This window comes from Lonchura striata, chromosome 4 (genome assembly GCF_046129695.1).
Source record: "Lonchura striata isolate bLonStr1 chromosome 4, bLonStr1.mat, whole genome shotgun sequence".
NCBI classification, from domain to species: Eukaryota; Metazoa; Chordata; class Aves; order Passeriformes; family Estrildidae; genus Lonchura; species Lonchura striata.
The window spans coordinates 25,129,002-25,150,033 of NC_134606.1; the positions used below are offsets into that span (position 1 = coordinate 25,129,002).

Here is a 21,032-nt window from a genome sequence, read left to right on the forward strand (position 1 = left end):
CCTCTGGTCCTCCTCCAATTTTAAAAATCTGAACTACTAATAGGCATACAATGACAGCTTATAGAAAGCTATTAATGTAATCCAGGAGGAGAGGGAAAAATTCCATCCCAACATCTAAGCAATTTTACAGGCACTAGTAAATAAATCCATTTAAGAAGATAGTTTTATTAGAGGCAACATTTTTTTTACTTAGTGTCTGACAAGCCTTGATTTAAAATGTGCATTTCTTACTATCTACATGGAACTATTTGATTTTATCTAGGAAATATTGTACCCTGGAAAAAGTGCCAACCACACAAAACAAAACACAATTGACTTCTATACTAGTACACAAGGCCAACAAGAGCTTGTGACTCACTAACCCATTTGCTAAACCAGCAAAGAAACCAACATGAATCAGATAATAATGTAACCCAATGTGGAAGACCTGACTTATTGCTGTTCTACATGGTGAAAACAGCTATTCTTACTCCATTCCTATTTTACTAGCCTTTTCAGAGGTGATTGACTGAGATTAACCCAGCTCACTGCCTGAATACTGTCATCTAAACTCACCTTTAAAATGCGTCCAAGATCACCAAGTGTGCAGTAAAGACTAAAATATCTCTGAAATGCTGATGGCACCCAGTTCTACAGTTTTGATTCCTAAACCACAGCAACAAGACTGCGGTAGGAATGAATGATGCTGAATGGAAGAAGGAAGTGACCAGAATATACAGAAAGACTTTTGTGCACCCTCCAGTGAAGCACGGCACACCTCCTGCCAACTTGAATTGTCAATCCAGTTGGTTTGGAGGGAATTGCACAAAGCTCCCTCAAAAGAGCACCTAGTCATGTGAAGAGAACAGGACAGGCACTGTGCACGTATTCACTTCTAGGAATTTGAATTACTAATATTTGTCATATTAAAGGGATTTGATTTAGTTTGTGCTAAAGAGAGAAATCCCTTCAGATGTAAAAAGTCTGCAGGACCAGTTTAAATGGTTTTATCAGTTAACAGACCTTGCTAAACCGTGTTCTATAAAGAAACATTCACTTCAGAAAACAAGATGGATCAAAACTGTTATTCCTTTACCAAGTTTTTGTGTATCTCCAGCATTTTCTCCAGGGTTTGGAATGGGATAAAAGGAAAAACAGAAGGCAGCAAACGTCATTCCTAACCAGAAGATAAAATGTTAAAATCAAGTATGTCATTCAATTATTTAGGGACAGTTAACTTGGGCTCAGGACTTTTTTACTTCTTTGCCATTAAAATAAATCTAAGAAACCTATGAAGATTAATGTCAATTAACTCCACTCCCGCTTTAATGGTAGCACTATCCTGTCTCTTTCACAACTCCAAGAAGAAAGGCAAACTTAATTAAAGATGAATTCTTTTCCTTTCCAAGTTCATGTAAAGGTTATTTCACTATACACAGAACATAATACTTGATCATCTCTCCATTTACTGTAAAATATATTTGTTCTAGCTAAGTTCACTCACTGTCTTTTTCAGAATGTCTGGGGAGATTATGATTTAGAACAAAACACTATCCTCAAACATTAAAACATTTCTTTTCCATGGCATAGTGCTACTTTATATCTATTAATACAGATGCTAATTTTGATTTTAATGATTTTATAAATAAGAAAGAGACCTCACTTCTTTCTTAAGAAGCTTGTTGTTGTAACACTTCAGCTACCCTCATAAACTCAACAGTAAACTGCCTGTACACAGCAAACAGCAATTAGACAAAAGGTGTCCCCATGATGCTCTCTGTCCTTCAACTAATTGCAAACATTACCATGACTAATAAATCTCTGGGCACAAGTGACTAAGGACTAAATAAGTCTTTTCAACTTTCATCAAGCAACATGCTTCTCTTCAGACATTAATATCATAGGGTTTTGTTCTCCTTTAAATATGAGAAAAATCAGTCATGTGACCTTTGTGTTGCAATTAACATCTGTCAAGTTATACAGTGAACTGGAAGATGAATATAGTGGAAGTGTTCTGACTGCTATTTGCATCATGCATGTCAAGATATTATACACAGAAGTACATGCATAGCATAAGTGAAAGTATTTAAATATAGCTAAGCACCAATTTAGTTGTCCATTCTCAGGGTCCTATTCCTATCCAACACACAAAAGGATATCCAGTCTTCCAAGATGGGTTGATGTATAGGGAACCTGTAGACCTCTGGAAAAAAAGAGACTTGTCAGGGAACCTGAGTTATCTCTGCTGAAGCTTCAACACTGTGCACAAGCAACTCAAGCTCTTCGTATCTGTGAGGTTTAGAGAACCTTCATAGTGGCCTTGTCTATTTGGAGATAGTGAAATACTCTGATGATTATTTAGAAAATAAATAAGGAGGAAAGTGAGTGTTTCAGGTAACTTCTGCTGAAAGAGCTAAAACAAATACAATTTTTGCCTTGTTGTCTTACACATGTGAATGAAAACAGTAAGGTTAGTTTTGTTACTTCATTTACCTGAGGATCTTCAGTTGCTTCAAGAGTTTTACCAACACAGGGGAAGGGCACAATGACACCTAAATGATGAAATATGCCATAAGACAGCTGTTATTCACTGGCTGTGTTCCCCAGTATATGCCCTTTGTCTAAATATAATGAAATTTAACCTTTATTTTCTATTACTTAAAAAAAAAAAATTCTCTCAACTTTCAGAAAAATTGTAGTGCTTCTTAAAGTGTAAACATGACAGATTACTTTGTTAGCAATAATACTGCTTCACAGGTTTGTCAAAATACTGCATTTAACCAGACTGGCCTTCATAACAATTCAGTTAAGACAGGTAAGGTTCCCAGGGAAGTTTACTAACAGGTCATCTAACCAGACACTAGATTGCTCTAGAACACCAAGCATTGTATGTCTGTAGGTGGTAAAGAAGTGCATTTCACGGCTCCATCAATCAGAGATCAGAGCTCACCTAACCCAGTCAAATTTCACACATCAAAAAGAACCTAAAGTTCTGGTGAATAGCTAAACATGGTCAGTGACACACCTATGTCCAGACTCAGACATTTGTACAAAGGATGGAGATGATTCTAGTTCAAAAGACAAAAATTCAAGTACTTAGTCACGTCATAGAACATAGTCAAGGCATAGAACCATGTGTAGATGAAAATCTGAACTCTAGCAGGATGGTAAGTTTAAGAAATGCCTGAAGCAGAACAAGTTCCTTAAGTACAGAGAAAAAAGAAACTTCAACATGGAAGGAATGAGTAATTACTCTCATGTCAGCAATTTAAATAATATATTTGCATATGTTCCTGAATCTTCTTAAAATAAAACATGGATGTCAGATAGACCTATAATATCCTCAGAAGCTGAAAAATTACCAGCACTCCTTCAGGTATGCAAATACTACTCTCAAATAGCAAAAATAAGTAGGACCACATAGTCATGACTCATAAAATAGAGCTCAATTCCATTTTTCTACAAAAGACTTTCTTGAAAGCTCACTATCACTGCTAGCTGTCAGTAGTGTCAGTAGTGAATGGTTTAGACATCTCTCAAGACTTATCTTTCAGACTTTATGGCTGACTTCATAGTCATCAGTTCCATTACAATTCTGTGGAAGTGAACTCTTGCATTTCATCATCAGCATCTTCACTGATACGCTTTATGTATCGCAGAAATTTTCTGGGAAAATGAAAGTAACTGCAAGCAAAAAAATACAGCTACTGAAAATATGTATCCAAAAAGCATTACTTACTCCTTGTTGTCCTGTGGGATATAGAACCACTGATGTTATAGTCCTTCCTCTTTATCCTTCCTAAACTGGTTTAGATATTCTCTTGACAAAAATCTCTTTTCTCTCCATCCATTCCATCTCTAATATTTTCATCAATTTCCCACCCTTTCTGCCTTACCAGACTTGGGCATATTCTTTTGTGTGTCAAAATGTATTTCTCTCTCCCCCACTGAAGTATGTTTTACTTATTCCCTGTATCTTTTTTCCAGTACACCTACCACATACTGTTAGGTTGTTTCTTCTGAATACACATAGTGCCTTGTGCTCTTAGTTTTATTTCATATTTGTCTGGCTGCTTATAATTTCCTACCCTGCTTATTCTTTTCCTTCTTCTTCGTTAGTGTTTATTGGAGGAATTAATTTGGACATTAATTATCAGGGAAAAATGTGGGAAAAAATATTAGGATTTCCTACACAGAAATATTTGAACACTAGATTAGAAGTATAAGCTACACAGGGAAGTTTCCTTGGTATTAAATAAGCTTTGTTTCAAAAAAATGAACAATCATAGCAATAACAGAATGAAAACATGCACCTCTGTGTTCACTCCCTGTAACAAAAAGTGTTGCCTGTGTATCTGAGCATTTAGACTATTAACCTTGAGATACCTTCATACGCATCACAAGTATTGGGTAATTAAGATTTTTGAGTCATTACATCTTTAAAGCACATCTCTGAAAGTTATTAAACATTTTCTCCAACACACAATAACTTCAGTCCAACTAATTTTAATCACAGTGATACCTTCACTTAAAAGCATTACCACATTTCTCATAAAATCTTCATCATCTTTGTGCTACTTATATATTAAAAACTAATTCAAAATTACTGAGCAATACAACCACACTAACTCTGAGCACTTAATAAAGGCACAATCTGATTGCAAAGAATATTTATAGAAATGTGGATTTTTAACAAGAAGAACAGATACTATTAAAGCTATCTTCCAGGAGAACAATTTTATTCTGAGATCCACACAAGTTGTTCTTCTCAAAGTCAATTTTCACATAATGCTGCATACTGTTTGAAATGACACTGGTCAAACGCTATTAATTCAAATGGATTTTACAGATCTCACAAAATTGTCATAAAGACTCAAAGTATCTCAGATATTCGCTATCCAAACATAACATAAAGTTTATCTTCTCTCCCTGAAAGTTCATCCAACACTGATATGGTCAGACCAGCATAACTGCTGCCTCTACTCCTATCAAGCCACTCCTATCAAGTCCAGAAATCAATTCACAATTTTTCTCACATCTGTCTAGCTAAGTACAGGTAATTCTCTGCACCACTTCAGAGCTTCTGGATTCTCAAATATATTCAGCTTGATTTGTATAGCAATCTTACTTTGACCATGTCTTTATCTCCATATGTGATGATAAAAATACTCGGTTTTGTAGACCCGAGGCAGAAAACTTCCTGTTTCTACATCCTCATTTTTGTGCTACAAGAGACAGCGCTTTGCACAAATAACAAAACAATACAAACAAATAAACAAACAAAAAATTATTTCTGCAATTTTTGAGGGAAATTATTAGTTTTAATTTAGTTTAATTAGTTTTAATTTAGTTTAATTAGTTTTAATTTAGTTTAATTAGTTTTAATTTAGAAGGGATCTTGAGAGGTTTATTTCTATTCAAAGAAGGGCCGATCCTGAATTTAGACCAGGGTGCTTGCTTAATCCAGCTGGTATATAAAATTCAATTGAAAGACATCCCAAAACTTCACTGGACATCTTGTTCTGCTGTTTAATTATCTTCCTAGCATTTTTTTTTTCTTTATATCTACTAGAGATTTCCCTGTTGCAATTTATCACCATTATTTCTCTTGCCATGCACCACTAGGAAGTGCCTACCTCTGTTTTCTGGATCATCTCCCTGTAAATGAAAAGCATTTTCCTTTCTCCAGTCAGATCAGCTCTCACCTCTTCGGACAGGTACTCCCACTTGACCAGCGTGGTAGTTCTCTCCTGAGCTCCCTGCAGTTTAAACCCCAAACTGGATCAGTATCTACATGCACTTTCACAAGTGTTGAGCAGAGGGACACAGTCACTTTCCTCAACTTCCTGAATGTGTACCTGATCCCACAGCCCAGAAGGCTGCTGGCCCTCCCTGATGCCAAGGTGCCATGCTCTCCAGCAGCAACTCCAGGTCCATTTGGAAGAGCTGCTCTCCAGCTAGCTAGCTCCAGTCCTGCTGAGAGAGACTTTCCATTCAGGTGCAGGACTTTAGCACTCATCCTTGATGAATTTTATAATGTTCCTGTCAACCCATTGCCCCAGGCTCTCTTGTTCCCTCAGAACAGCAGCCCTGTCTGCAAACGTATGAACTTGGTAAAAGAGTAGTATTTCAAGATGGAAAAAAATGTCTTCAAGAAACATTATGCTAAAATCGTGATTCATGATGCTGTGAGCAGTTCTTGCTCCACCCCAGACAAAGGAAGAAATAGGATACACTTCTCACTTCTCTTTCCTTCCAGCAATTATTCTGTCTTCTGATTACAAACTTGAAGAACATATATTATGATGTCTTCTCAAAGAATCATGGAACCATTTAGCTTGGAAAAGACCTCTGAGATCATCAAGTCCAACCTTTGGCTGATAACCACTTTGTAAACTAGACCATGGCAAATGTGCCAGAGTTGTTTCTTGAACACCTCCAGGGACAGTGACTCTACCACCTCCCAGGGCAGCCCCTTCTAATGTTTAACAACCCTTTCTGGGAACAAATTCATCCCAATGTCCAACCTGAACATCCCCTGGCACAGCCTGAGGTCATTTCCTCTTGTCCTGTCTCTAGTTGCCTGAGAGAAGAGGTTGACCCCCACCTTTAGTGTAGGTTGAACCTCCTTTCAGGCAGTTGTAGAGAGTGATAAGGGCCCTCCTGAGCCTCCGTTTCTCCAGGCTAAAGAACCCCAGCTCCCTCAGCTACACCTCATAGGACTTAACCTCTGTATCTTTCACCAGCTCCATTGCCCTTCTTTGGACATACTCCAACACCTCAATATTTTTTTTTCATAATGAGGGGCCCAGAACTGAACACAGGACTTAAGGTGCAATCTTATTTTCTTGGTTGGTAAGGTTTACCCTCTTAGTGGGTTTTGGCCATACCATGCAATCAAAAAACCAGAATGTAAACAGCCATAGTCCACTGTTCATCTAGACAAAGCAGCAGGAAACAAATGAAGACTTGAACGGAAGGTAAGAGGATAACAAAGAAAATTATAGAACTTAAATAGATAGAACTGAAGAGGAACAACAGGTATTAATAAAGGTCAAAATATCCCCAAACTGCTAAGGAAGGACACAATGTTGATAACTTCTCTGGATATGTGAAACATGGCAGTACCAAATTTCCTGGAAGTTTCAGAGTGATCATCACACAAAGACACAAAGACAGCAACATGTAAATCCTTGTGTCACATGTCAGCACACCATTCACACAAGATCTACACTTGGCTGTTGAAACGTTAATTGCCATCAAATTCAAAATGAGCACATACACTGTTGATGGGCAAAGTGCTTTGATCCAAGATACACTTTTCATAGTGAAACTAGACTTAAAACAAACCTTTGATAAATGAATGCTGAGAACCATAACCTCAATAAAAAGAAGTTAACCTAATTAAATGCCATCCCACACTAACTATAAAATTCACCAAATTTCAAAGTCAATTTTCTACCTTAAAATATCACCAGCATCTCAAAAAATATATCAAATGAGCAATACTTTATAAGGCATTTCAATTTATTTAAGCTGATAGTATTTCAACATATCCATTTGAGCATTTGTTCTAACACAAATCATCACATATTTCCTGCAAAATCTTCAGGTGACAAGAAATCTACTACAACCCTTCACAAAACCAAACTTATTTGAAATAGTTCCAAATTCTGGTGCACATGTGAGCAGGTACCATCCTTGTCCCACAGGAGCCAAAGAAATATGCATAGACTGAAGCAGCAACAGAACCAGACAGAGACTTACATTGAATTGCACACTGCAATTGCAACATATAAGTAAATAAGAAAAAGCCATGCAACTACAATAATTAGGCAATTATAACATGTACCCAATAGAAATACAACTAATAGGTTCTACTGAAATTTTAGTGTAAAATTAGGCAATTATGGACTAATCCAAAGATCAGTTAAGTTAATGAATAATTGTATAGAAATGTGAATATACTCTGTAAGGACTAATGGAAATACTTAAACCATGTAATCAAAAGCTTGCTGTCTCTCTCTATGCACAAAATTGTCTTCTCTGATGTAACTTATTGTGTATTATGTTACACATATCTTTAAAACAGGGAAATTATACTTCTTGTTAGATGGTGACTAAAATTTATGGTAGTCAGAGCTGTCCTGCTGGACACAACCCACAGGCCATCAGCTCGATGGCCCTCACTGGCAAAGAAAGAACCTAAGGTAGAGGTCCATAGGTTACCTGCAGCAGGTCTGACACAACCCAATCCATATCCAATGGCTGTATGAGGATGATATTTAGAACGGTTCTCCTCCAGGGAAAACAATGAAGACACTTTAATATATAAAAAAACTATATAATTTATTCTGTTGTACAAATTTTACTTTAAATAATGAAATAAAAAAAAATTTCCTGATTTACATTGACAGTTTACCACCTAAATGAACACATCATGCTACAATATTTTACTAATATAAATTCTATCCAGTCAAACTTTATTTAGAAAGAAAAACTGTCAATAATACGACACTACTAATAATAATAATAACACTTAATCTTTCATAGTACACTGCCTTAAACAAGAAGAAAATCACATTAAAGGAAAGGACTAACAATCTATTTGAGACACCAAATAATTTAATCAAAAGGGGATGTATCTTGTTCTACCTCAGATTTTTCCTATCCATTATGTCTCTCTCTCTTCCTTAAAACAAAGAAAAATTGATTTAGAAACACATAGATTTAGAAAAACAGAGTTAGCCATTCACACCTTACGAGACATGAATGTAGTGACACAGAAAAGGATCTGACAACCAAGGCAAAAAGAACATGAGTTACACCTGAACAGGATTGGAGCTAATCCTGTGAGAGAGTATCTGAGCAGTATGAAGTAGTAGTGAAGCAATATTCTGTGTGTATCTCTTCTTAAGAAAAGAAAATGGAAAGTGCTTAGAAGTGGTTAAGAAAATCATTAAATATTTTCTGAAGAAATGTAGGTATCTCAGTTTACTTATGTGAGAGGAGACTGTAAGCAGTGATTATCAAGTTTTTTCTTAAACTATATATACCAGGATGTGCTTTGACAATTAGTTTGTATGACTGCAGCATGAGTAAACCAAATCCAGTGGAAATTTTCACTCTGCATAGAGTGTCTCAAATTGTGACATATTTGTATAAAACTCATTTTGGACTAGATCATTCATCCTGCAGCAACTGCTTGGAATCCAACCCCACTGGAGCTTCCTGTCACCCAGAGGTGAGGAGGTTTCTACAACATATTATGGAAGACTAGGCTGGAAAGAGAAAGGCACCAGGATGTTTTCTGACCAAAATGTTGATTCCTCTAAGAATTTTCAGGATTCACTTGAGATGCTCTGAGTCCTTCTCAGAGCAAAACTTGGCAGAGGCAATCAGAACAAAAAAAAGGTTTTTATGACTGTTATCTTGTTGAAGAGCAGATGGAAGTAGACCACATTCTGCTCCTGAAGAGCAGCTGCAGCCACTGATCCATACCTTGAGGCTACCCTGCAGAACCAGAAGTATAAAAGAAGACAGGGATTTCCCCACAAAGAGATGGACATGGGAATCCAGTGGCTGAAACAGATGTAGCAGGTTACACTGGGAACAGGAGATCCACTGGCTGGAAGCAGAGAAACCTCAGACTAGAAATACTGTATAATATTTCATCCAATTCCTCCTTATCAAGTCTGTATGCAGGGACTAAGTTAAACTGAAGAAGCAAACCTCATAGTGATGCCAGGGTAAATTCTCCAGTTTTCTTTAGCCTCTTATGTATTCTTATATAAAACCAGATTATCTCAACAGATCCTACTGACTGGAAAATCCCCAATTAAAGCATATTTTAGAAACTATTTATTTCCATCATATCCATATCACTGAAATTGCCCTCTTCTTTGAAATAAATTCTGTTCTGATGAACTCCTGATGATCTCCCTAGTCTCTCTAGTTACCTCTATTAGTTCAGTGTTGCTCCATGATTTACCACCTTAGGTTTATATACATATAGAATGAATTTTTTACATAGGCTTGTAGGCCACTAAACACAGTATTTTCAGTCTTAAATAATGTTTGCGTGTGTAAAAATGCAAAATCAGGACTTCTGTGTCAATTACTCTGTACAAATTATTACTATTCAGAGAAATTGTTAAGAAATAAAAGTTAGTGTCCTTGTCATCCACCAGCCTTTGAAAGGTTCCTGTCAATGTGTTATAGTCATTTATAATTACTACTTGTCTCTGCTGCTCTTTACCAAATAAGTTACGATATCGTTATTTTACTTGTGCACATGATCAATTTAGGATGCAGTGCAAGGAGTAATTCAAAAGTGCTACTCGCTTCTATCATAAATAGTGCTACAAAAATGGGGTTTGGGATAATCACTTTTGGTTTTCTGTGAATTCAACACATATGTCTGTTTTAGTTTATATATATATGATAGCCCAAACCAAAGCAACTCTGTTTCAAACAGTGCATAAACCTAGTCCATTTAAGTGGGTCTACATACTAGGTGTTCTGTTTGACCCAGATTAATACAATTTGTCCAGAGCTTCAAGTATATTACAAGGGGACCTCCTGATCCCCTTGTAATATACTCTGTAGACAGACTCCTGTACTCAGAAAAAGAAAGTGAACAAGCTCAACAAGTGCTTATCTGTAAATTCTTCTGTCCAGCACAAAAAGACTTGAATTTGCAGAAAAGGTGCTTTTTTAAACATCAGGCATATTTAAAAAACAGAAAGTTAAAAGTAAATGAAAATTTGTTTCAATTTTCTGAGAGCCTTTTCTTTATTTAACAGATTGACATAGTTTGAAGGTTTCCTTGAAACTGCTGTAAGAAGATTATGTGCAAAGAAGATAACTATTTCTCAATATTTAGGTCTCTTTAAACTTTATAACAATAAAAGAAAATATTAACAAACTTTCAATAAAATAAACTGTCTTTTAAACCACTGGGACTGCTGAATAACAAGTTCTTTGTTATCACATCATGAACAAAGCACGTAAGAGTGAGGATAATAATGAACAAACATCACAGATGTTCAAATGAAACAGTAAATCACTATTATCAAGCACTAAGAAACCAACATTGTTATGACAGGCTTAACTCTGATCCAGGAATTTATATAAGAAGAAAATGTAGGCTGTATTATATATTTTCCTAACAGATACTTTGAAAAGAAAATATCAGTTGACATTTGTACCTGCTGACAGTTGCATTTCAATAGAGCATTTATAATTGCTTTTAAAACATCAGATTACAAAACGAAAGGGAAGATATGGCCAAAATTAAGTTAAGCTTAAAGCATACTTTTAGGCATGTTAACCAGCACATACCATTTAAAGAAGTATAAATTAGAAGAAATGTTACAGTTATGGTGCACCTGTACAGGTGGAACTAAGAAAATAACATTAATTATATTGTCAGTTCTTATGCTCTGCCTATCAATTATCTGTTTGTTTGAATTCAACAAGAATAATGGGTTTGCCAAACATTTAGGACTGCAGTGACTGCTGGGTAAGTACTCTTTCCAGGCACACATCTTGTAGAAAGGCTCACAGCCCAATTTCTGCTACAGAAGAGATATCTGCGATTTACAAAAGTAGTCCTTCAAAATACTAACCCATTAAATGAAATCAAGTGCATTGGCCATTCTGATTGTTAGCACTGAAGGTTAGGAACTAGAAGTAAACAATGGCTTTATGGGAAAGAGCTCCCACACTTTGGTGTGGGAAGTTTGGTGTAACGTAATGGAACAGCTTTTGGGGCAGTTTCTTAAAAGAATAAACTCTTGGTTGGGCTCAACTTCCAGTGCCCTTGCTTAGGCTTTAGCTCCATTTGTTACAACTGAAGCCACTTTATTCATATTCAGCACAAAGTATTTTGTGTATACATGCATACTAAAAGTGATGCAATTTGCATCCTTTTAAAAATATGTGCTGAAAAGGCAGACTGGCTCCTGCAACATAGTTTTAGAAAAACTGGCGGAGTTGGTGCAGCCTGGTCTACTCTTGAGAAAAAGCATTACTACTGTGTTTTAGTTTGAGCTTCAAGGAAAATCTTGGGCTGAAACTATAGAGAGGCATCCAAAGAAGAAAAAAAGTAGTATTTCCATCCTGCTTTGTAGCAGACCTTAAAGAGTGCCAGAGGTCCTAAGATCCCCGCAAACACCCATGAATTGCAATGCACTACATACCAGAGAATCATGATCTGCAACACAAGTCCATTTGAGGTCACTTAAAAGGGAAAAATAAAAGGAGAGGGGGTAAATCTTTCAAACACCTTGTAGCCTCTGAAAAAAAAGTCAAGGCTGAAAAGAGTTGATTCAGACACATGGATATTCATACCAAAGGTTCCCTTTTATCTGAGATGTCCTGGAACACAGAACAAAACAATGCATGTAAGTTACCTCTTTTTCTCACTTATCAACTTCTTTATAAATGATAATATTAATGAGATGCATCCATAGTAATCTACACCTAGTTTTATAGTCCCAACCATAGTCTGATTTGCAAAGCACAATGAAGTATTTTTTTAGCTAGTTCTCCTTTGTAACTATGTCTTTGAACTGATAAATTAGCATGCATGTTCTTTTCTCTCAAACCACTTGATAATTTCTTTCACACCTGAGGTACACTATGATCATTAAGAAACATTCTGAAGATGCACAGCTGCACTGATATAATTTTCATCAATGCCTTTGAAAAACATTTCCATAATTTATCAAGGTTTTAAAAGACACAGGTTAAGAAAAGTATAATCAGTGGCTTTTTTAACTAGGATAACACATCAGCTTTCTGAAGTTTGTAGATGTGATGATATCAACATACGTCACACATTCAGTGTGGGGAAGGGGTCTGGAGTATGATGGACTTTAAAAGTGTTTAATAGATTTTTCTTTCCCTTTCCCTTTCCCTTTCTTTTCTTTTTTTTTTTTTTTTTTTTTTGCCAACCTTTACACTACACATTTTTATATCTTCTAGAATGATAACTTCGTCTTTCGTTTAAAAGAAACACATTGAGCAACAGTCAAATACCCTTTATTTATACCTGAAGTGCTGCTTTGTGATTTTTCTGAGCATAACCTGTGGAATGGTTCACATTAGCTCTGCATCATTAGTGGAATTAATGAATTATCACATTGCTTTTCGTTGTTATGGGCACTAATAACACATGCACACAGCTGTGCCAAACTGCTGTTTCTTCAGAGGTCTGCAGCTCAATTTTCTAACTCCCCCTTAAAACGCACGTTTCCAACTTCTGGGACTTGAGCAGCTGCCCTGCCCCATCCCACGCGTGAGCCCGGTCCCTCAGCGGAGCGCTGCAGCGGCAGGCGCTGGTGCCGTGCGTTAGCCCCGCACGGGTCCCGCTGCCGCGGTGGGTGCCCCGCTCCAGCAGCTGCGGCAGCGGCAGGAGCCAGCCGCGCTCCTGCCCCTCTCCCGCAGCCGCGCGGGGAGCTGGCTGCCGGGCCGCCCTCGGCATGGGGGACTTTCCCCAGCACTGGGCTCACCAACCCGCCCAGCGAACAAGTGGGATGCGGCTGAAGTTTTACTTTGCCGGCGCCGGCTCCCGCCGCAGCCGCGCGTGGGAGCCACAGCGGCGGCACCGACACCTTTTTGGGTTGAAGTTTAGCGGCGCAACACGGCCGCCTCTCCTGCCCCTGCCCCTGCCCCTGCCCCCGCCCGGAGCCCCGAGCTCAGGCTGGGGCGCGATTCGCAGGTGCCGCGTCCCGGCGGGCAGGCGGGGCCCCGCCGTACTCACCCGCTGCCCAGGCGCACGGTCAGCAGCAGCAGCAGCAGCCGGGCCCCGCGGCGGCGGATCCAGCGGGGCGCGGAGCCCCCCCAGGCATCCATGGGCGTTCAAGGCGCTCTCCCTTGCCCGAGTTTTCTCCGGAGAGGCTGGGAAATTGCGACCCTACCGATACCACCACCCCCCGGCACACGGCAGGGAGAGGGAGAGGAGGGGAGGGGAAGGGGGAAAAAAATAAAACACCCAAACAGGTAGAAACCCACTCTGCAAGGACCGAGCAACTCGCCCAATAGGCTCATCAGGTTGCTTCATAAATTATCCTAAAACTGCTGGACGAATCAATCCCTAGCAGAGGTGGAGCCTCCTTTACTAGAAGGGAAACATGCCTGGGAGAAAGGGTGGCATTGATTTGGTATTTTTCTTCAAGTAGGTAAATGAAATAGACCTTACAAATATACAGATACATGCAAATATAAATGGGCAAAATGCATAAAATGTTAAATACATGTTTAAAGCTACACATATATATTTAAATATTTCTAATTTTGAAGCTGCTCAGAAGGCGACCTCAGGCAGGCGGTCCTGTCCTCCCCGCCAAGCGGAGACCCGCAGCCGGGAGCAGAAGCGCCGGGGATGCGCACGGACACCCGCGGGACCGCGCGTCTCTACGTCCGGCCCGATCGCGATTCTGGGGGGCGGCCCCGGCCGCGGGAAGGGGGCATCCGCCGTCCCCTCCTTCGGCCCCGGGAGACGGAGCACACCCCCAGCCGCAGTGCCTGAAGCCGTGCTGGAGGCAAGGGCGGCCGCGGGCATTGCGCGCCGCCGGGATGCGAGCGGCGCAGGCTCCGCGGCTGCCGGCGGCTCTGCGCGGCCGCGGAGCGCCCCGGGGGGACGGGCGGGAGGCGGCCGATGCGCGGTGTGCGCTGTGAAATGCGCCAGGGCATGCAAAGCGCAAGGGTAGGGTTTTTTTTTTTCCTTTTTTTCCTTCTTATCTTCTCTCGGCTGCTCCCTGCTCCCGGTGTCTCCGGGAGACGCAGGCGGGAAAGCAGCCGGACGTGCCCCGCGGCAAGCCCGCACACACGCACCCGAGGCGGAGAAGCACCGCGGCGGAGGCCGCTGGTTCCGCGCTCGCAGGCTTTGACCGGCGGTAGGGGCGAGTGGGCACGTCCGGGCGCGAATAGCGCTGAATTAACGCGTATTCCTTCCCTCGGCTTCAGGCTGTCGCCAGCCCAAATCCCTGGCCCCGGAGATGCCCTTGTTCGCAGCTCTCTATAGGGCACTCACGGAGTAACCTGTGCACCGAGTTCTCGGCGGAAGTAGCAAACCATTTTACAGTCATCATCATCCTCCTTCAAGTTGTCACTGTACAGAAATGTAAATAATCTCCCATCCAGTGGTTATTCCGATGAAAGGCAGTGTTTTGTCTTCTTTACACATCATCATCTGATTATTATTTTATATATACAGCTTACTGCTTTAATGGTTAAAGAAACTCACCATGCTTCAGAGAGCTGCAGTACATTAAATGAAAATTCAACAACTTGAAAATTAATAGCCAGTCCTGGGGGTACTGGCAGACGGTAAAGGCACATATTATTACATGACCTGAGGTCTCTTTACTGGTGGATTAACACAGCAGGCAGCATCCTAGCATGATGGCAAAGGCATGAGCTCTGAGCATATGCGTTTATTACAAAGTGCAGAAGCAGCTCCTCTGCTGCAGCTGGTGGCACTAGCTCCAAGAAGCAGGATTGCTGGCCCTCTCAGCACAACAATGATCACAGCCCACCCCCAAGTCCCTTTCTCTTTGGGAAGTCCCTGTGCCCTGATAATGGCCATGGTCCTTAGGTTTATTATAAATTTATCTGTTAAATTGATGGCATTTTGCAAAATATGAAATGAATGCCTATGTCTTTGCATTCTGATGTTGTGGAATCATTAAAGCTCTTTACCAGTCCATAAAATTCCACCCTGTCACTGAAAGATATGCAGTTAAAGTAACTACTCTGAAAGTTTGACATAAGAAGTTTAAACATACTTACAGGATTGCAAGACATCTTTTTTCTACATGAGCAGTTTGGAGCATCTACTTAAAAACTTAATTTCACTGCTGTGTAGATCCAGCAGCTTGCTAACCATGAAAGAGGTGGAAGGATACAACTAAAATACATGTAGCATGAATAGTGAGAAAATGGAATTTTTCATTTGATTTCAGGGTTGAGAACACTAAGTACTAGAAGTACTGTTAAAAAATTAAAACAAAAGCAGTGCAAATGATATTTCTCAAATGACACAAAACTAAGTGGCTTCTGGACAAGCTGATTTCAGGTGAATATGATTTTTTCTTGTACTTTCATGTAAACATAGAAACCCATCCCTCTAAAAACTAGAGAAGAAATTATTCCATAATTAAGTAAAATTAGACGAGACATGGGAAAAACTAGATGAGAAATATATATAAAATTTTTGAAAAGCAAACGGGGAACAGAAAATTAAAAAATCACCATCAGAAGAAAACATGAAGGGGAAGAAATCAACTCAGATTGTCTGTATTCCTTAGGAAAATAAAAGAAGAAATAAATGAATTTAAAAACTGCACAATAGAAAAGAGAATTTCAAAGAAAAGCTGGGGAAATCACCTAGTCGGGTGTCAAAAGAAGGAGACGTTGATACAGGACAATACACTAAAAGACACTGAGTTAGTTACTAAGGCCTGCAGATATCTCTCCTCTGCTTGGTAGTGGCACAATCTACCTACAATCTAATCTAACAACAGTATTTACATTCTCAGCTAAAAACACCTTCTGATGCTGGAAGTAAGAAGACCATCTTTAAAAAAAGTCCACCAAGGTGAAGAAACGAGTTAATCATGTCACTTCAGACCTGCCAGGCATCATTTCAGAAACATCAAATTAAGCAAAGTTAAGCAAAGCTATAGGATTCACATCACTACTATTACTAAGGAAGAACAAACCAGAATGGCTTCTGCAATGGAAAACCACGTCACTATCTTCTTCACTCATATTTAACGAGTCTATCAGTAGAAGAACAGAGCTTCATAATTCAGTGTCTTTCAAAATCATTTTAGGTCTATCAGGAATTTAAGATGCATAGTTGTGGGCTCAGTAGGAAAGTAAGGCCATCTTTCAGAAACCCCTTGAGACTACTGTCAGCAATTAACTTTCCATGTTAAAAAGTTGAGTTCTTACAAATCTGCTCTTGAGACTTTTGTATTTAACTGATTACTCACTGAACTAATGGTTTCAAAGAGAAGAAATACAAAAAGTTGCAGATGAAAGTTTCAGATTGGTGAAGTCTATAGAAAAAAAAGTTAATATATTGTTAAATCATCACAGTGTAGAATATAAATTTTAAAATGGGAAGTGATAATGTGCTGACAAATGGAAAAAGAAAAATATTTAATGGGTTGAATTTGGTAAAGATTGTAAGTACCTAAAGTAAAATCACATCTCAGCTGTCAGCTCTGCTGCTACCTAGTAGTGGAAAATCCAGAGAAGACACTTATTCAGAATTAATTGAAATTTCTCCAGGACTGTAGAATAATGCCCATACAAACAGGAGAAGCACTAATTTGAGCAGCTCAGCACCTAAACACTGCTGGAGCTCACTGGAAAACTTTCTCTACTCTTCAGATTTAAGGAGTGCAAGATAGGATAATCCAATGTAAATGACCTCTAAAACACAGCCAGGCTATATCACCAGTTCTCTCTTTTCTTAAGAGTGTAATTATTGACTTGGATTCCATGGTAATACACCTAAACTCATGCACTATAAAAGGAGCAAAGGCACTTTCAATAAGATCTTGATTTCCAGCCTGGAAACCACCTATTCAACCACAAGGTACCTACAATCTGTGATTCATCTAAAAGGACATGAGAAAGAATTTTCATTATTAAAGCTGAAGTCCAAATAGAAGGAGGAGGAAGAAAATCTGCCAGATTATTATATAAACAGTAAGTATCACTGTATTTTTCACCTGGGAGGCTTCACACTTAGTATTGAAGAGCATTTTGATTCTTCACAATTCAATTGCTCAGGACCACAGAGGAACTTAAAAACACTCCCATGTAATTTTACACAGCTGACATCCTACATCTGCTGCATTTCTCTTGGATATAGCTATTTCCCTGACAGGAGCACATGAGAATTGATGCCAGATTTGTATGCCTGCATACCATTTGAGTGCATAAGATCTTTGAAAATCTAGACTTGGTGGATGGCTCATCTTCATTCACTGTGCTTGAGGGAAGTTAATGGCTCCCATGTGGTTCTCTAAGGAGCACTTGCCCTGCTGAGAGCAGTTATCCAGCATGTGGAGATAGAAGAACAAATTATTATGGTGTTCTGTCCTCCACCAAAAAAAAAGTACATAGAATAGCAAGAGCTCAAGGAGCACTGCAGTTATGTCTTCAAAAGGCTAGGTTGACATAACGATATTTTGATGAAATTGCATATGTAGACCTTAACTGTGTAGCCACAAAACAATTTTCTGTGTGCACCTCACACCTTAGATTTCTAGAATCAAAGAATACTTTAGGTTGGAAGAGACCTTTAAAGGTAATCTAGTCCAATCTCCCTGTCATGGGCAGGGGCAATTTCAAAAAGTACACTCATGTCATTTATGTGCTTGCATTTGAGTAAGCACAAACATAAGAACAGAGTCACATGCATAGTATTTAAGACCTGTAACCCAAATGAAAACAGTTCCATTCTTCTTAGGGAAGTTCAGAAAATGTGGTTTTAAATATGCATCATCATGGTTAATCCTACCTGAATGTTTACTCCAGCACAAGTTTAAAAAGCTGTATTAAACAGCATAGTAGCCTAGTCCTACATTAAATGTAAAAAACATCACAAAAATAAAGACAACTAATGAAAACAGTTTGGTACTGACCTTTCTAAAAGAGGCCTTTAAACTGGTGGTGGATATCCACAGGAGGAGAAGAGAAAGATGTAGAAATGTAACTTCAGTGCAGCTTGTATATTGTGTTTTGAACCACAAAATAATTGCTTTCGGTGAAACAGTCAACATCTTAATATAAAATAAATTATAAAATTCTCACTTTTCATAACTAAATACTATTTTAATTATGATTTCATCTCTGATACATTGATTTAACTGCTCACTCACATTACTCATTAAAATGATTACTAACACACACATCTTCAGTTGCACTTAAAAATTAAGTACTTAAAAATTAAAGGGAAGTAATTTCAAGTAGAGAAAAGCTGATGAAGAAAGAAGATGGCACCTATCTTTGTATCCAGGGGAAGGGGAAGTGTTGCAGCATATTAGATGATATTGCTTTACATTTAGCATGTTACACTTCCTCTCCATTTAAGTTAAAATGAAATGAAAAACATATTGAAGTGTAAACACACCTGTGGTAACTAGGCTGGAGTGCTTAGGTACAGAAAGATAACTTCAAACCACAAACATTCCCTTGGTCTCTTACTATTGTCATTGCCTTTCACTAGACCTTCAAATGTTTTCAACACAAGCCAACAAACAGCAAATAAATGCTTTTTGATCTTTCCTGTCTTACAAGGCAGAAGTCCACAATCCTTAACTCTTCTTCACCCAAAGAGCACAATTTTAACTTGGCTTCTCCCTCATTTATCAGACAATTTCCCAGCAAACAGAGACTAGGACCCTGGATTTCTCCGGAGCCTGGATTTACCATCTGTCAAGACACATCCTTGAAGGCAGCTGACTTTGATAGGGAATATGGTGACCAGCGGGAAGAGGGGTACTTCCAAGGGTGAGGCACACATATGCTGCAGACCAGGCAAGGACTTGTACACCAAGGTGCACTCTACTTCATTTAAGAAGTTAAATCCAGCTTGGATAACCCCAAAGTCATGTGCAGGAAGTGAGCACTCTTCAAACCCTTCTCCATCTGTGCTCTCTTCCCTGTCAAGGAAGTGACACAACCCAGGGAACCCCAGTGGCACAAATGTGCAAGGAGCACATGGTTTACATTGGCACTGCAATGCTAATGAGGAGAGTTCAATTTGAAAGTGGGCCATGAGGTGCATGAAAGGGATTGCAGCATCTTTCTGAATGTGCTTTCCAGGACTGCTGGAATGTACTGTGCTCCAGCACTAATGGGTCTTCTGTCTATGGAACTAGATTGGTGCTAGTCTAAAGTAAATCCCCTCTAAACCACACTTACTGTGGCTGCTGGGTTCTCAGTACCAGTGGATGATCTCTCAAGATCTGTTCTATTTCACTTCAGTGTTTGCCAATGTAGCCAAAGCCACAGTGAATTTTTAGAGGACTAGGACCCTAGCATGAATCATGGCAAAACAGTGTGCCAGCGTATGTTCAATGTTGGTTCACCCATACTTTGAAATCCCATAGTAAAGAAATCTTGTCTTTTTGCTGATTTCTCTTGTCTCCAGTTAGGACAAAAATTCCCTTGAAATTGTTAAGAATAAGAATAATTTCACAACTTATAGGATGCTCTCGGGAGAATACTATTTGATTATCTGTCTGGTCTTATTTTGTTAAAGGCTAACAGGACAGCTGTTCTACCTGACTACTGTGAGCACTTACTGTTCCAGCCAGATCAGGAGGACAAAGACATGTGAAAATGAAAAATAATGGGGCAGGCAAAGACTGTGGTCTGTACTCTTTCCAGTTTCAAAAAGATTTTTTTGATACTTGGTCCAGCCTTTGTTGAAAGTTGAAAGTGGCTTTTCAGCAGACCCTATCCTGAATAATCCTCCTTAGAGTATAAGAAGTTTTTTAATCTGCAAAGCACAAGAGATAAAAAAGTCTCTTCAGAAGGCTGCTCTGTCTGATAATTGGAAAACATTTTCTCCAGAATGACAATTTAAACTCTTGGTAACAGTATCCCATAGCAAATCTAAAGGAAGAGTAAAATAATTCTGTCCAGAACATTAACACTCTGCCTGCAATATATGTCACTTGCTGAACTTCTACAATTGCTATTAATTGACCTCTAGGTCTCTCAATTGCAACAAAAGTCTCATATATTTAGAGACTGCTTTTTGATATATTAGATTGTATTTTGCTTCCTTTTACATTCTTTGAAGTTTCACTAAATTTATCCTTTTGTATCCCCATTTTTCTTAAGATTCCTTTACCATCTTCTAATAATTGGTTACTATACTACACTTTATGAAACAAATGTTTAATAACCCAATTAAATACATCACAGTCATAAGTATCTCCTGTGCTTACAAGAGAAATAAGCAGAGATCTGGCTGAACTTCTAATTATTTTAATTATTATTGAATATTCACTACA

At 38.9% G+C, this 21,032-nt stretch overlaps 1 protein-coding gene across 1 annotated transcript in view; it reads right to left on the reverse strand.

The window, feature by feature from the left end:
* GABRG1 (gamma-aminobutyric acid type A receptor subunit gamma1) overlaps window positions 1-13,971 on the reverse strand; it is a 57,631-nt gene extending 43,660 nt beyond the window's left edge. Inside the window, exon 1 of the mRNA XM_021524837.3 lies at window positions 13,748-13,971. Coding sequence (XP_021380512.1) covers window positions 13,748-13,839 — 92 coding nt within the window. The 5' untranslated portion in view covers window positions 13,840-13,971. The remainder of the gene's footprint in view (window positions 1-13,747) is intronic.
* Window positions 13,972-21,032: the final 7,061 nt, after the last annotated feature.